At 37.8% G+C, this 16,570-nt stretch overlaps 1 protein-coding gene across 6 annotated transcripts in view; it reads left to right on the forward strand.

Annotated features, from left to right (window-relative positions):
* The window catches only part of SAP130 (Sin3A associated protein 130), a 260,377-nt gene that overhangs the window by 169,984 nt on the left and 73,823 nt on the right, over nt 1-16,570 (forward strand). For all 6 annotated transcript variants that reach the window (XM_053709950.1, XM_053709947.1, XM_053709951.1 and 3 more), the window contains exons 14-15: nt 6,911-7,234; nt 13,472-13,649. In XM_053709950.1, the coding sequence (XP_053565925.1) occupies nt 6,911-7,234; nt 13,472-13,649 (502 nt within the window). The remainder of the gene's footprint in view (nt 1-6,910; nt 7,235-13,471; nt 13,650-16,570) is intronic.

Genomic DNA, 16,570 nt, shown 5'->3' on the forward strand with positions numbered 1-16,570 from the left:
CTCAATCAGAATGAGGTAAGTGCCGCACAGATTAAGTAGTTGGCTCTCCAGAAAAAGATGATCCGCTTTCTTGCTGTTTAAGAGCAGTTAGTGTTGTGCTCTACTCAGCCTTCACATGTTTTTCTTGTTATGTGGAACCGCCACTTACAGCGTAGGTGAGATTTGGACTCAGAAGGAGTCTGCCCTCCCAATAATTATCCTAGAGTTGAGAGCAATCTTCAATGCACTGATAGCTGGGCCTCAACTAAAATTGGTCCATTTTATCAGATTTCAATCGGACATCGTTACTTTGCTGGCATATATCTACCAACAGGGAGGAGCTCCTTGGCTATGAAGGAGGTGACTCGCATTCTTCAGTGAGCGGAGCCTCACTATTGTCACCTCTCTGTTATCCACATCCCAGGGATGGATTGCTGGAAAGTGAATTATCTATGCAGCCAGGCTTGCACAAAGAGAATAGAAACCCTTTTGCAGGACATTTTCTTGGTGACACGAGTGTGTGAACACAGTTTCTTTCATGTAATTAGCAAGAGTCCATGAGCTAGTGACGTATGGGATATACATTCCTACCAGGAGGGGCAAAGTTTCCCAAACCTCAAAATGCCTACAAATACACCCCTCACCACACCCACAATTCAGTTTTACAAACTTTGCCTCCCGTGGAGGTGGTGAAGTAAGTTTGTGCTAGATTCTACGTTGATATGCGCTTCGCAGCAGGCTGGAGCCCGGTTTTCCTCTCAGTGTGCAGTGAATGTCAGAGGGATGTGAAGAGAGTATTGCCTATTTGAATTCAATGGTCTCCTTCTACGGGATCTATTTCATAGGTTCTCTGTTATCGGTCGTAGAGATTCATCTCTTACCTCCCTTTTCAGATCGACGATATACTCTTATGTACCATTACCTCTACTGATTCTCGTTTCAGTACTGGTTTGGCTTTCTACTACATGTAGATGAGTGTCCTGGGGTAAGTAAGTCTTATTTTTGTGACACTTTAAGCTATGGTTGGGCACTTTTATATAAAGTTCTAAATATATGTCTTTTAACTTATATTTGCCATGATTCAGGATGATCAATATTCCTTATTTCAGACAGTCAGTTTCATTATTTGGGATAATGCATATGAATAATCATTTTTTTCTTACCTTAAAAATTGTTTTCTATTGACTTTTTTCCCTGTGGGCTGTTAGGCTCGCGGGGGCTGAAAATGCTTCAATTTATTGCGTCATTCTTGGCGGGGACTTTTTTGCCGCAAAAAATTCTGTTTGTCATTTCCGGTGTCAAACTTGACGCCGGAAGTTGTTCGTGTTTGCGTAATTTTTTTGACGTTTTGCGCCAAAAATGTCGGCGTCACCGGATGTGGCGTCATTCTTGGCGCCAAAAATTTTTAGGCGCCAATAATGTGGGCGTCTTTTTTGGCGCTAAAAACTGTGGGCGTCATTCTTGTCTCCACCTTTTTTTCAAATTATTTCAGTCTCATTCTTCATTGCTTCTGGTTGCTAGAGGCTTGTTCATTGGCATTTTTTTCCCATTCCTGAAACTGTCATTTAAGGAATTTGATAAATTTTGCTTTATATGTTGTTTTTTCTTTTACATATTGCAAAATGTCTCACATTGACCCTGGATCAGAATCTACTTCTGGAAAGACGCTGCCTGATGCTGGTTCTACCAAAGTTAAGTGCATTTGTTGTAAACTTGTGGTAACTGTTCCTCCGGCTGTAGTTTGTGATGAATGTCATGATAAGCTTGCTAATGCAGATAGTATTTCCATTAGTAATATACCATTACCTGTTGCTGTTCCTTCAACATCTAATAGTCAGGATGTTCCTGTTAATATAAATGAATTTGTTTCTAAATCTATTAGGAAGGCTATGTCTGTTATTCCTCCTTCCAGTAAACGTAAAAGGTCTTTTAAGACTTCTCATTTTTCAGATGAATTTTTATATGACCGTCATCATTCTGATTTGTCTGTTTCTGATGAGGATATTTCTGGTTCAGAGGATTCTGTCTCAGATATTGACACTGATAAATCTTCATATTTATTTAAAATGGAATTTATTCGCTCTTTACTTAAAGAAGTTTTAATCGCATTAGAGATGGAGGATTCTAGTCCTCTTGATACTAAATCTACTAAGCGTTTAAATTCGGTTTTTAAACCTCCTATAGTTATTCCAGAAGTTTTTCCTGTCCCTGAGTCTATCAGGTTGGGGAGCTGTATGGGGATCTCTGACAGCGCAGGGGGTTTGGGAATCTCAGGAGGCGAGATTACCAATCAACATTTTGGAACTCCGTGCGATTTTCAGAGCTCTTCAGTTCTGGCCTCTTCTGGAGAGAGAATCGTTTATTTGTTTTCAGACAGACAATGTCACAACCGTGGCATATGTCAATCATCAGGGTGGGACTCACAGTCCTCAGGCTATGAAAGAAGTATCTCGGATACTTGTATGGGCGGAATCCAGCTCCTGTCTAATCTCTGCGGTTCACATCCCAGGTGTAGACAATTGGAAAGCGGATTATCTCAGTCGCCAGACGTTACATCCGGGCAAATGGTCCCTTCACCCAGAGGTATTTCTTCAGATTGTTCAAATCTGGGGACTTCCAGAAATAGATCTGATGGCCTCTCATCTAAACAAGAAACTTCCCAGGTATCTGTCCAGATCCAGGGATCCTCAGGCGGAGGCAGTGGACGCGTTGTCGCTTCCTTGGAATTATCATCCTGCCTATATCTTTCCGCCTCTAGTTCTTCTTCCAAAGTGATTTCCAAAATTCTAATGGAACGTTCGTTTGTACTGCTGGTGGCTCCAGCATGGCCTCACAGGTTTTGGTATGCGGATCTCATTCGGATGGCCAGTGTCCAACCTTGGACTCTTCCGTTAAGACCAGACCTTCTATCTCAAGGCCCTTTTTTCCATCAGGATCTCAAATCATTAAATTTGAATGTATGGAAATTGAACGCTTGATTCTTAGTCATAGAGGTTTCTCTGACTCAGTAATTAATACTATGTTACAGGCTCGTAAATCTGTGTCTAGAAGGATTTATTATCGAGTCTGGAAGACTTACATTTCTTGGTGTTCTTCTCATAAATTCTCCTGGCATTTTTTTAGAATTCCTATAATTTTACAGTTTCTTCAGGATGGTTTGGATAAAGGTTTGTCTGCAAGTTCCTTGAAAGGACAAATCTCTTCTCTTTCTGTTCTTTTTCACAGAAAGATTGCTAATCTTCCTGATAATCATTGTTTTGTACAGGCTTTGGTTCGTATCAAGCCTGTCATTAAGTCAATCTCTCCTCCTTGGAGTCTTAATTTGGTTTTGAGGGCTTTACAAGCCCCTCCGTTTGAACCTATGCATTCTCTGGACATTAAATTACTTTCTTGGAAAGTTCTGTTCCTTTTGGCTATCTCTTCTGCTAGAAGAGTTTCTGAGTTATCTGCTCTTTCTTGTGAATCTCCTTTTCTGATTTTTCATCAGGATAAGGCAGTGTTGCGGACTTCTTTTAAATTTTTACCTAAGGTTGTGAATTCTAACAACATTAGTAGAGAAATTATTGTTCCTTCTTTGTGTCCTAATCCTACGAATTCAAAGGAGAGATCTTTACATTCTTTGGATGTAGTAAGAGCTTTGAAATATTATGTTGAAGCTACTAAAGATTTTAGAAAGACTTCTAGTCTATTTGTTATCTTTTCTGGGTCCAGAAAAGGTCAGAAGGCCTCCGCCATTTCTTTGGCGTCTTGGTTAAAGTCTTTGATTCATCATGCTTATGTAGAGTCGGGTAATTCCCCGCCTCAAATAATTACGGCTCATTCTACTAGGTCAGTTTCTACTTCCTGGGCGTTTAGGAATGAAGCTTCTGTTGATCAGATTTGCAAAGCAGCAACTTGGTCTTCTTTGCATACTTTTACTAAATTCTACCATTTTGATGTGTTTTCCTCTTCTGAAGCAGTTTTTGGTAGAAAAGTACTTCAGGCAGCTGTTTCAGTTTGATTCTTCTGCTTATAATTTCAGTTTTTTTCATTATTGAGATTAAAACTTTTGTTTTGGGTTGTGGATTATTATTTTTCAGCGGAATTGGCTGTCTTTATTTTATCCCTCCCTCTCTAGTGACTCTTGCGTGGAAATTCCACATCTTCGGTATTTATTATCCCATACGTCACTAGCTCATGGACTCTTGCTAATTACATGAAAGAAAACATAATTTATGTAAGAACTTACCTGATAAATTCATTTCTTTCATATTAGCAAGAGTCCATGAGGCCCACCCCTTTTTTTGTGGTGGTTATGATTTTTTTGTATAAAGCACAATTATTCAAATTCCTTATTTTGATGCTTTCGCTCCTTTCTTATCACCCCGCTTCTTGGCTATTCGTTAAACTCAATTGTTGGTTTGGTGGGGGGTGTATTTGTAGGCATTTTGAGGTTTGGGAAACTTTGCCCCTCCTGGTAGGAATGTATATCCCATACGTCACTAGCTCATGGACTCTTGCTAATATGAAAGAAATGAATTTATCAGGTAAGTTCTTACATAAATTATGTTTTTCTGTAAGACAAATCCGTTGGGACCCTCTTTGTAGATAAAAGTTTAGCAGGATTAATTCTCTTCCAATTGTGCATAATTCCCCTAAAAATTATGATAATAGACATATTTGAATATTGAACCTTTACCTGGAGCTGGTAAAGTATACGCGATTGTTAAGTATATTTAAATCCAAGGTATTCTATAGCTATAGTTAAATTGTAGCTGTGATTTAAAAGGGTAGTTTGTACTTGAAAAGTATGTCCCAATAGCCTGTGTAGCTTAGAAATAATTATATTTGTGCTAAATAATTTTATTGCTAGGAAAAGGTTTTGTATTTTTATATTTAAGTCAGTCTTATTTATTGTGAAATCTCTTAAGAACTGCACATAAATTGTTTGTGTTGATAATATACAAACTTCTCTAGTTGTTGTTTAAGTATTGTAAGTTAGTGATCCATATTTTGGCATTGGACTTGTGGTGTTAGCTAATTACAAATTGCCATGTAAGTTTAATTTTAAGGTGTGAATTTTAATAAGCGATTCATTTGGAATTAAGGTTAATTTATAGAATTTTTTTTAGAGCTTGCTTTGTATAGAATATTGTAACAACTAAACATATATATTTGGCCATAATTAATATGCTGCGTAAATATAATCATGTTTTAATAAGGATTAACTGATCAGAACTTTGGAAATATAGTTACGTAAATATATAATAAGTTTGGAGGTTACTACTGAGGTATAATTAAATAATATTGTAACCTAGCGTATATATCTAAACGCGTTGGATTACACCGCTGAGATATTTATGGTAATATTCTAACAGATAAAATAATAGTATCTACACGCCTGGCAGACTTGCCAGATGTTCAATCTTTTGTCAGGCCTTGGTCAGAATCAGGCCTGTGTTTAAACCTGTTGCTCCTCCATGGAACCTTAATCTTGTTCTTAAAGTTCTGCAGCAGGCTCCATTTAAACCTATGCACTCCGTTGATATTAAGTTGTTATCTTGGAAAGTTTTGTTTCTCCTCGCTATTTCTTCTACTCGCAGAGTTTTCGAGCTTTCGGCTCTGCAGTGTTATTCCCCTTACCTTATTTTTCATGCGGATAAGGCGGTCCTTCATACTAAGTTGGGATTTCTTCCCAAGGTAGTGTCTGATCGCAACATCAATCGGGAAATTGTTGTTCCTTCGTTTTGTCCTAATCCTTATTCTCAGAAGGGACACCTGTTGCATAACCTTGTGCGTGCTCTAAATTTTTATCTACAGGCCACTAAAGATTTTCGGCAATCGACTGCCCTGTTTGTCGTTTTCTCTGGTAAGCGTAAGGGCCAGAAGGCCACTTCTTCTACTCATTCTCTCTGGTTGAGAAGTGTTATCTGGTTGGCTTATGAGACAGCTGGACAACAGCCTCCTGAGAGAATTAAAATTTATTCCACTAGGGCTGTCTCTTCTTCTTGGGCCTTTAAAATAAAGCTTCTGTGGAACAAATCTGCAAGGCAGCCACCTGGTCCTCCTTGCATACTTTTTTCCAAATTCTACAAATTTGATACTTTTGCCTCGGCTGAGACTTCTTTTGGGAGAAAAGTTCTTAAAGCGTTGGTGCCTTCTGTTTACGTACGCCTGTCTTGTTCTCCCGCCCTTCCATTCTGTGTCCTCTAGCTTGGGTATTGGTTCCCACTAGTAATTAGAATGGATTTGTGGACTCTCCATGCCATTGGAAAGAAAACAAAATGTATGCTTACCTGATAAATTATTTTCTTTCCTGGCATGGAAAGTCCATGACCCACCCTTAATTTGATTTAAGACTGATTTTTTTTTTTTTTTTTTTTTATAAACCTCAGGCACATAGATACCCTTGTGTCATCTTCTCTTTCCATATTCCTTCGGGTGAATGACTGGGGCTTATGGGAAGTAGGAGTGATACTTAACAGCTCTGCTGGGGTGTTCTTTGCTTCCTCCTGGTGGCCAGGAGTTGAATTCTCACTAGTAATTAGAATGGATTTGTGTACTCTTCATGCCAGGAAAGAAAATAATTTATCAAGTAAGCATACATTTTTGTTTTAAAAAATAATAACTATTTAAACAAACTTTCTTAATCTTTGTTACAGTACCTACATATTTTACATTATCAACTTGTTTTCACTTTATCATGCAAAAGAATATTCTACAGCCCTGTAGTAATTGATGTGTATGTGACAAGCAGGCTATAAAATCCTGGACAGAAGCATTATTCATCAGGCATAGCTGGAGCAGCTGCATGTATGTCTCCCATCTGTTATATTGATATTTTAACCTGTTACATTCTGTTAAAGGATTGGAATACCTGCATTTACTTCTATATGTGTCTGGGAAGTTCCTGTAATAATCTTCTTAAATCTAAACTCTGTGTTGTGTTTAGTTTCAGCACAAGCTCCCAACTCAGCCATTACAGCTCAGTCAGTGGCTTCAACTGTCCACTTGAACCCAATGCAGCTGATAAATGTAGACACTTCCCACACACGTCATATACAAGGGATCCAGCCAGCACCGGTCAGTGCGCAGGGGATGCAGCCAACTCCTTTCAGTACACAGAGCATTCAGGCAACACCAATCAACTCCCAGGGAATCCAGCAGTCTTCAATCAACACACAGGCAATGCATCCTGCAGCATCCATAACGGCACAGGGTGTTCAGACTTCAACAGCCAGCTCCCAACAAGCTTCAAGTGAAGCAAAGGCTTCTGGTAATGTCTGATTTTATTTTTTCTGAATACTATTTATATAAATATGCTTACTTTGTGGATAAGATATAGCAAATATAATTGTAAGCTATGACATACCAGCACTTATCACATATGTTTATTTACATTATGCCATCTTGTAAAAAGGTATATGTATAGTTTAAAATAAATGGTTATCACAACTCAGTGTAAGTAGGTGTATTCATGATGTGTGCATCAGTAAAGGAACCTAGCCCTGCATATGCATTTTGCTTAAAAGAGGACATTTTTATTTGTTTTAAAATTACCATAGTTCTGTTGGTGGACAGAAATATTCCCCCATGTCTGACTTGAAAAAAAAAAGTTTGTTTAACAAAGCAACATGCAGGTGTCAACTCAAGACTAACATATTTTGAAATGTTATCTATTAAATGGCACAAAGAAAACACATTTCTTTCATGTAATTGGCAAGAGTCCATGAGCTAGTGACATATGGGATATACAATCCTACCAGGAGGGGCAAAGTTTCCCAAACCTCAAAATGCCTATAAATACACCCCTCACCACACCCACAATTCAGTTTTACAAACTTTGCCTCCTATGGAGGTGGTGAAGTAAGTTTGTGCTAAGATTTCTACGTTGATATGCGCTTCTCAGCATTGTTGAAGCCCGATTCCTCTCAGAGTACAGCGAATGTCAGAGGGACGTGAAGGGAGTATCACTTATTGAATACGATGATTTCCCTAACGGGGGTCTATTTCATGGGTTCTCCGTTATCGGTCGTAGAGATTCATCTCCTACCTCCCTTTTCAGATCGACGATATACTTTCAATTTACCATTACCTCTACTAATAACTGTTTTAGTACTGGTTTGGCTATCTGCTATATGTGGATGGGTGTCTTTTGGTAAGTATGTTTTTTATTACTTAAGACACCTCAGCTATGGTTTGGCACTTTATGCATTTATATGAAGTTCTAAATATATGTATTGTACTTATATTTGCCATGAGTCAGGTTCATGTATTTCCTTCTGCAGACTGTCAGTTTCATATTTGGGGAATATAAACATCTTTTAAAATGAAATTTATTTCTTACCTGGGGTTTAGTCTTTTTTTCAATTGACTACTTCTTACAAATTGCGGCCGGTATTAGGCCCGCGGGTGCGACAAATGCTAAAACTTATTGTGTCATTTTTGGCGTGAAGATTTTTTTGGCGCGAAAGAGTACGTCTATGACGTAAGTTCGTCATTTCCGGCGTCATACTTGACGCCGAGACCTTTCACACGGTTGCGTCATTAGTGACGTGAGTGTGTCATTTCCGGTTATTTTTTGGCGCCAAAAAAGTTTAGTTACGTTGTGCGTCATACTTGGCGCCAAACTTTTTCTTTATTTCAATACCCCATTGATGTTTGCCTCTTGATTTTTTCAATATCAGAGGGCTATGCTATTTGCATTTTTTCCCATTCCTGAAACTGTCATATAAGGAAATAGATAATTTTGCTTTATATGTTGTTTTTTCTCTTACATTTTGTAAGATGTCTCACTTTGATCCTGCCTCAGAAGCTTCTGCTGGAGCATTACTGCCTGACATCGGTTCTACCAAAGCTAAGTCATTAGTTATAAATTGTAGAAATTATATCGCCGAATGTCATTTGTAATAGTTGTTTGTTTTGATAAACTTTTACATGCAGATAATGTGTCCATCAGTAATAGTACATTGCCAGTTGCAGTTCCTTCAACTTCTAATGTACATAATATACCTGTAAATTTTAATGAATTTATTTCTGATTCTATTCTGAAGGCTTTGTCTGCATTTTCACCTTCAAATAAATATAATAGGTCTTTTTAAAAATTCTCATTTAGTTGATGAAATTTCAAATGACCAACAATATGATAATTTATCCTTTTCTGATAAGGATCTATCTGATTCAGTAGATCCTCCTCAGACATTGACACTGACAAATTTACTTATTTATTTAAAATTGAGTACATGCGTTCTTTATTAAATGAAGTGTTAATTACTTTGGATATTGAGGTAACCAGTCCTCTTGACGTTCAGTCTAATAAACGTTTTAATGCTGTTTTTAAACCTTCTGTGGTTTCTCCAGGGGTTTTTCCTATTCCTGAGGCTATTTCTGATATGATTTCTAAGGAATGGAATAAGACAGGTACTTCTTTTTATTCCTTCTTCAAGGTTTAAAAATTGTATCCTTTGCCAGCAAAATCTATAGAGTTTTGGGAAAAGATCCCCAAAGTTGATGGGGCTATTTCTACTCTTGCTAAACGTACCACTATTCCTATGGAAGATAGTACTTCTTTTAAGGATCCTTTAGATAAGAAGCTTGAATCTTATCTAAGGAAGGCCTATTTATATTCAGGTCATCTTCTCAGACCTGCAATTTCTTTGGCTGATGTTGCAGTGGCATTAACTTTCTGGTTGGAGAATTTAGCGCAACATAAATTGGATTCTGACATATCTAGCATTATTCGCTTACTGCAACATGCTAATCATTTTATTTGTGATGTTAGATCCATGTCTTTAGCTATATTAGCTAGAAGAGCTTTGTGGCTTAAATCTTGGAATGCTGATATGATATCTAAATCTAGATTACTATCTCTTTCTTTCCAAGGTAATAATTTATTTGGTTCTCAGTTGGATTCTATTATTTCAACTGTTACTGGGGGAAAGGGAATTTTTTCTGCCTCAGGATAAAAAACCTAAGGGTAAATCTAAGGCTTCTAACCGTTTTCGTTCCTTTCATCAGAATAAGGAACAAAAACTCAATCCTCCCCCCAAGGAATCTGCTTCCAATTGAAAGCCTTCCTCAAATTGGAATAAATCCAAGCCTTTTAGGAAACCAAAGTCAGCCCTTAAGTCCGCATGAAGGTGCGGTCCTCATTCCAGCTCAGCTGGTAGGGGGCAGATTAAGGTTTTTCAAGGATATTTGGATAAATTCTGTTCAAAATCAATGGATTCAGAGCATTGTCTCTCTAGGCTATCGAATAGGATTCAGAGTAAGACCTCCTTTGAGAAGTTTTTTTCTCTCAAGTATCCCAGCAAATCCAGTAAAAGCTCATGCTTTCCTGAAGTATGTTTCAGACCTGGAGTCTTCAGGGGTAATCATGCCAGTTCCTCTTCTGGAACAAGGTTTGGGGTTTTATTCAAATCTATTCATTGTCCCAAAGAAGGAAAATTTATTCAGACCAGTTTTGAATCTGAAAATTTTTAATCGTTATGTAAGAGTACCAACTTTCAAGATGGTGACTATAAGGACTATTCTGCCTTTTGTTCAGCGAGGACATTATATGTCCACAATAGACTTGCAGGATGCATACCTTCATATTCCGATTCATCCAGAACATTATCAGTTTCTGAGATTCTCTTTTCTAGACAAGCATTACCAATTTGTTGCTCTTCCATTTGGCCTAGCAACCGCTTCAAGAATCTTTTCAAAGGTTCTGGGTGTCCTATTATCTGTAATCAGAGAACAGGGTATTGCGGTGTTTCCTTATTTGGACGTTATCTTGGTACTAGCTCAGTCTTTACGTACTGAAGAATCTCACACGAATCAACTAGTGTTGTTTCTTCGGAAACATGGTTGGAGGATCAATTTACCAAAAAGTTTCTTGATTCCTCAGACAAGGGTCACCTTTTTAGGCTTCCAGATAGATTCAGTGTCCATGACTCTGTCTCTAACAGACAAGAGACGTTTACCGGCACCTTCTGTCTCAGTCATTCCTTTCAGTGGCTATGTGCATGGAAGTTTTAGGTCTCATGACTGCAGCATCGGACGCGTTCCCTTTGCTCGTTTTCACATGAGACCTCTTCAGCTTTGTATGCTGAATCAATGGTGCAGGGATTATACAAAGATATCACAATTAATATCCTTAAATCCCAATGTACGACACTCTCTGACATGGTGGATAGATCACCATCGTTTAGTTCAAGGGGCTTCTTTTGTTCATCCAACCTGGACTGTGATCACAACAGATGCGAGTCTTTCAGGTTGGGGAGCTGTTTGAGGATCTCTGACAGCTCAAAGGGTTTGGAAATTTCAAGAGGCGAGATTTCCAATAAATATTTTAGAACTCTGTGCAATTCTCAGAGCTCTTCAGTTTTTGCCTCTGTTAAAGAGAGAACCGTTCATTTGTTTTCAGAACAGACATTTTCACATCAGTGGCATATGTCAATCATCGGGGTGGGACTCACAGTCCCCACGCTATGAAGAAGTATCTCGAATACTTGTTTGGGCGGAATCCAGCTCCTGTCTAATCTCTGCGGTGCATATCCCAGGTGTAGACATTTGGGAAGCGGATTATCTCAGCCGCCAGACTTTACATCCAGGGGAGTGGTCTCTCCATTCAGATGTTTTTTCTCAGATTGTTCAGATATGGGGTCTTCCAGAGATAGATCTCATGGCCTCTCATCTAAACAAGAAACTTCCCACATACCTATCCAGGTCCAGGGATGTTCAGGCGGAAGCAGTGGATGCGCTGATACTTTCTTGGTGTTTTCATTCTGCTTATATCTTCCCGCCTCTAGTTCTCCTTCCAAGAGTGATTTCCAAAAATCATCATGGAACAATCATTTGTGTTGCTGGTAGCGCCAGCATGGCCACACAGGTTTTGGTATGCGGATCTGGTTCGGATGTCCAGTTGCCCGCCTTGGCCACTTCCGTTACGGCCAGACCTACTATCTCAAGGTCCTTTTTTTCCATCAGGATCTCAAATCATTAAAATTTGAAGGTATGGAAATTGAACGCTTAGTACTAAGTCATAGAGGTTTCTCTGACTCAGTGATTGATACTATGTTTCAAGCTCGTAAATCAGTCTCTAGGAAGATGTATTATAGAGTTTGGAAGACTTACATTTCATGGTGTTCTTCTCATAAATTCTCCTGGCATTCTTTTAGAATTCCTAGAATTTTTCAGTTTCTTCAGGTTGGTTTGGATAAGGTTTTGTCTGCAAGTTCCTTGAAAGGTCAAATCTCCGCTCTTTCTGTTTTATTTCACAGAAAGATTGCTATACTTCCTGATATACGCTGTTTTGTACAGGCTTTAGTTCGTATTAAGCCTGTCATTAAATCAATTTCTCCTCCTTGGAGTCTTAATTTGGTTCTGAAGGCTTTACAGGCTTCTCCAGTTGAGCCTATGCATTCTTTGGACATTTAACTACTTTCTTGGAAAGTGTTGTTCTTTTTGGCTATCTCTTCTGCTAGAAGAGTTTCTGAGCTATCTGCTCTTTCTTGTGAATCTTTCTGATTTTTCATCAGGATAAGGCGGTTTTGCAGACTTCATTTGAATTTTTACCTCAGGTTGTGAATTCTAACAACGTTAGTAGAGAAATTGTTGTCCCTTCCTTGTGTCCTAATCCTAAGAATCCTTTGGAAAGATCCTTACATTCTTTGGATGTGGTGAGAGCATTGAAATATTATGTTAAAGCTTTTTGATTCATCGAGCTTATTTGGAGTCGGGTCAAGCCCCGCCTCAGAGAATTATAACTCATTCTACTAGATCAGTCTCCACTTCGTGGGCTTTTAAGAATGAAGCTTCAGTTGATCAGTTTTGCAAAGCAGTTCTTCAGGCAGCTGTTTCAGTTTGATTCTTCTGCTTTTGATTTAAGTTTTTTTCTTTCAAAAATGAAATAAACTATTTTTTTGGGTTGTGGATTAATTTCTTCAGCGGTATATGGCTGTTTTTATTTTATTCCCTCCCTCTCTAGTGACTCTTGAGTGGAAGACTCCACATCTTGGGTATTGATATCCCATATGTCACTAGCTCATGGACTCTTGCCAATTACATGAAAGAAAACATAATTTATGTTAGAATTTACCTGATAAATTCATTTCTTTCATATTGGCAAGAGTTCATGAGGCCCACCCTTTTTATGGTGGTTATGATTTTTTTGTATAAAGCACAATTATTTCCAAATTTCCTTTGTTGATGCTTTCTACTCCTTTCTTTATCACCCCACTGCTTGGCTATTCGTTAAACTGAATTGTGGGTGTGGTGAGGGGTGTATTTATAGGCATTTTGAGGTTTGGGAAACTTTGCCCCTCCTGGTAGGATTGTATATCCCATATGTCACTAGCTCATGGACTCTTGCCAATATGAAAGAAATGAATTTATCAGGTAAATTCTTACATAAATTATGTTTTTCAATACTTTTTGAGCAATACTAATAAACTAATATATGGATGAAAGACTGAGTTTGCGCTTATGTTCTGTTATTATAATCTTTATACCCACTTTATCCTTGCAGTTGTTCTAGCAGATGGTGCCACAATTGTTGCAAACCCTTTAAACAGTACGTTTAGCACAGCTCCTACTGGTGCCACTGTCATGCAGGGTCACAACCAGAGTCCTGGAATTGGCAGTGCCCCTGCTCAGGGTTCCTCCCCACGACCAAGTATCTTGCGTAAGAAACCTGCCACTGATGGGTGAGTGAATACATGAGACTGTGTTGTAGTTGCATAGTTTAAATTTATTCCCTGCGTAGATAGGAATTGGAACTTGCTTTTTTTTTTTTTGAGCCACCCTATATGTAGTTATAAAAATTGTTTCATTAAATGTGAGAGGTATTCATTTTCTTCCAATGATATTTTCTAACATTTAAAAGCTTTTGGCTCTGATATTGCACTCTTACAAGAAGCACATTTGGATGATAGCAGGAAGCTTGCTGTTTCTTTTTATAAGAAAACGGGTGGTGTAGCAAAAAAAATTTATACAGCAGGCAATTTTAAGCAACTTTCTAATTTATCAATTTTTCTTCGTTCGTTCTCTTGGTATCTTTATTTGCAAAAGAAAGAATGTAAGCTTAGGAACCAACCCATTTTTGGTTCAGCACCTGGGACGCGCTTGCTTATTGGTGGCTACATTTAGACACCAAACAGCAAGTGCTTACCCGGCTTCTGAACCAAAAATGGGCCAGCTCCTAAGCTTACATTTTTGCTTTTTCAAATAAAGATACCAAGAGAATGAAGACAAAATAATAGGAGCAAATTAGAAAGTTGCTTAAAATTGCATGCTCTATCCCAATCATGGAAGTTTAATTTTGACTAGACTCCTTTAAGTACAATTAACTTGTAAGATTATACCCAAGGAAAATGTAGAGGATATATTTGATTTATTTTTGAAAGTGAGAAATATGGTTGACATTTAGAGGTCCCAGAATCCGGTGCCAAAAGCTTGTAGCTCAGTCTCGTTGCACACTTTTCTGGATTGATCAGCTTTAACGTTAAAGGGACATCAAACACTTTGAGATAGTAGTATAAAATGATAAATCATATATGTAAATAAAACTGCAATATACTTTCATTATTTATTTTGTCCCCTATTCCTGTAATTCCATTCTAAAATTGGCTGCACACTTTAGTGACCTATTTATAACTGTCCCTCATTGGCCACAGCAGAGAAATGAAACCTAAATGACAACATGGCAGCCCCCATGTTAGTGTTTTATAGACACTAAAACTTAACACTTATTTTGTCAATATTCAGACTACTAATGAACTTTAAAAATGATGTCTACATTATTTTCCGACTAATATTTTCTTTGAATGCATCATTCTATCAAGCATTTATTTAGTGTTTAATGTCCCTTTAAAAGAGCTTGCTTAATTAGTTACAGATACTAGAGTTTATGATGTTATATCTGATCATGCCCCTAGTTAAATCACTAATAAAGGTAAAAATGCTATTTATTTATTTCAATCTTTTGGATTCAGTTAATTGTAAACAATTTTCAGATATGAAATGGATTGATTTTTAAAACTGAGAACAAGTAACATCTAATTAACCCAGAACATTTTTGGGAGACTGCTAAGAAAGTTCTTAGAGGGAGATTATTGCATATTTGAGTAGGTTGGGGAAACATAATTTAGAAGATAGTTAAAGGGACATTCCAATAAAAATCGAAATTTGCATAGATGAATTACATATTTGCAATATAGATACATATATTGGCAAAAAAATACTTCTTGTAAATGTTTTATTACTGTTTTAATATTTAGTATTTCTTTCATGTAATTAGCAAGAGTCCATGAGCTAGTGACGTATGGGATATACATTCCTACCAGGAGGGGCAAAGTTTCCCAAACCTCAAAATGCCTATAAATACACCCCTCACCACACCCACAAATCAGTTTTACAAACTTTGCCTCCTATGGAGGTGGTGAAGTAAGTTTGTGCTAGATTCTACGTTGATATGCGCTCCGCAGCAGGTTGGAGCCCGGTTTTCCTCTCAGCGTGCAGTGAATGTCAGAGGGATGTGAGGAGAGTATTTGAATTCAATGATCTCCTTCTACGGGGTCTATTTCATAGGTTCTCTGTTATCGGTCGTAGAGATTCATCTCTTACCTCCCTTTTCAGATCGACGATATACTCTTATATATACCATTACCTCTACTGATTCTCGTTTCAGTACTGGTTTGGCTTTCTACTACATGTAGATGAGTGTCCTGGGGTAAGTAAGTCTTATTTTCTGTGACACTCTAAGCTATGGTTGGGCACTTTTATATAAAGTTCTAAATATATGTGTTCAAACATTTATTTGCCTTGACTCAGGATGTTCAACGTTCCTTATTTCAGACAGTCAGTTTCATATTTGGGATAATGCATATGAATAAATCAATTTTTTTCTTACCTTAAAATTTGACTTTTTTCCCTGTGGGCTGTTAGGCTCGCGGGGGCTGAAAATGCTTCATTTTATTGCGTCATTCTTGGCGCGGACTTTTTTGGCGCAAATTTTTTTTTTCTGTTTCCGGCGTCATACGTGTCGCCGGAAGTTGCGCCATTTTTGACGTTTTTTTGCGCCAAAAGTGTTGACGTTCCGGATGTGGCGTCATTTTTGGCGCCAAATAATGTGGGCGTCTTTTTTGGCGCTAAAAAATATGGGCGTCACTATTGTCTCCACATTATTTAAGTCTCATTATTTATTGCTTCTGGTTTCTAGAAGCTTGTTCACTGGCATTTTTTCCCATTCCTGAAACTGTCATTTAAGGAATTTGATCAATTTTGCTTTATATGTTGTTTTTTCTATTACATATTGCAAGATGTCCCAGATTGACCCTGAGTCAGAAGATACTTCTGGAAAAACTTGTAGTATCTGTTCCTCCAGCTGTTTGTAATGAATGTCATGACAAACTTGTTAATGCAGATAATATTTCCTTTAGTAATGTTACATTACCTGTTGCTGTTCCATCAACATCTAATACTCAGAGTGTTCCTGTTAACATAAGAGATTTTGTTTCTAAATCCATTAAGAAGGCTATGTCTGTTATTCCTCCTTCTAGTAAACGTAAAAGGTCTTTTAAAACTTCTCATTTTTCAGATGAATTTTTAAATGAACATCATCATTCTG

The sequence above is a fragment of the Bombina bombina genome, chromosome 4 (assembly GCF_027579735.1).
Source record: "Bombina bombina isolate aBomBom1 chromosome 4, aBomBom1.pri, whole genome shotgun sequence".
NCBI classification, from domain to species: domain Eukaryota; kingdom Metazoa; phylum Chordata; class Amphibia; order Anura; family Bombinatoridae; genus Bombina; species Bombina bombina.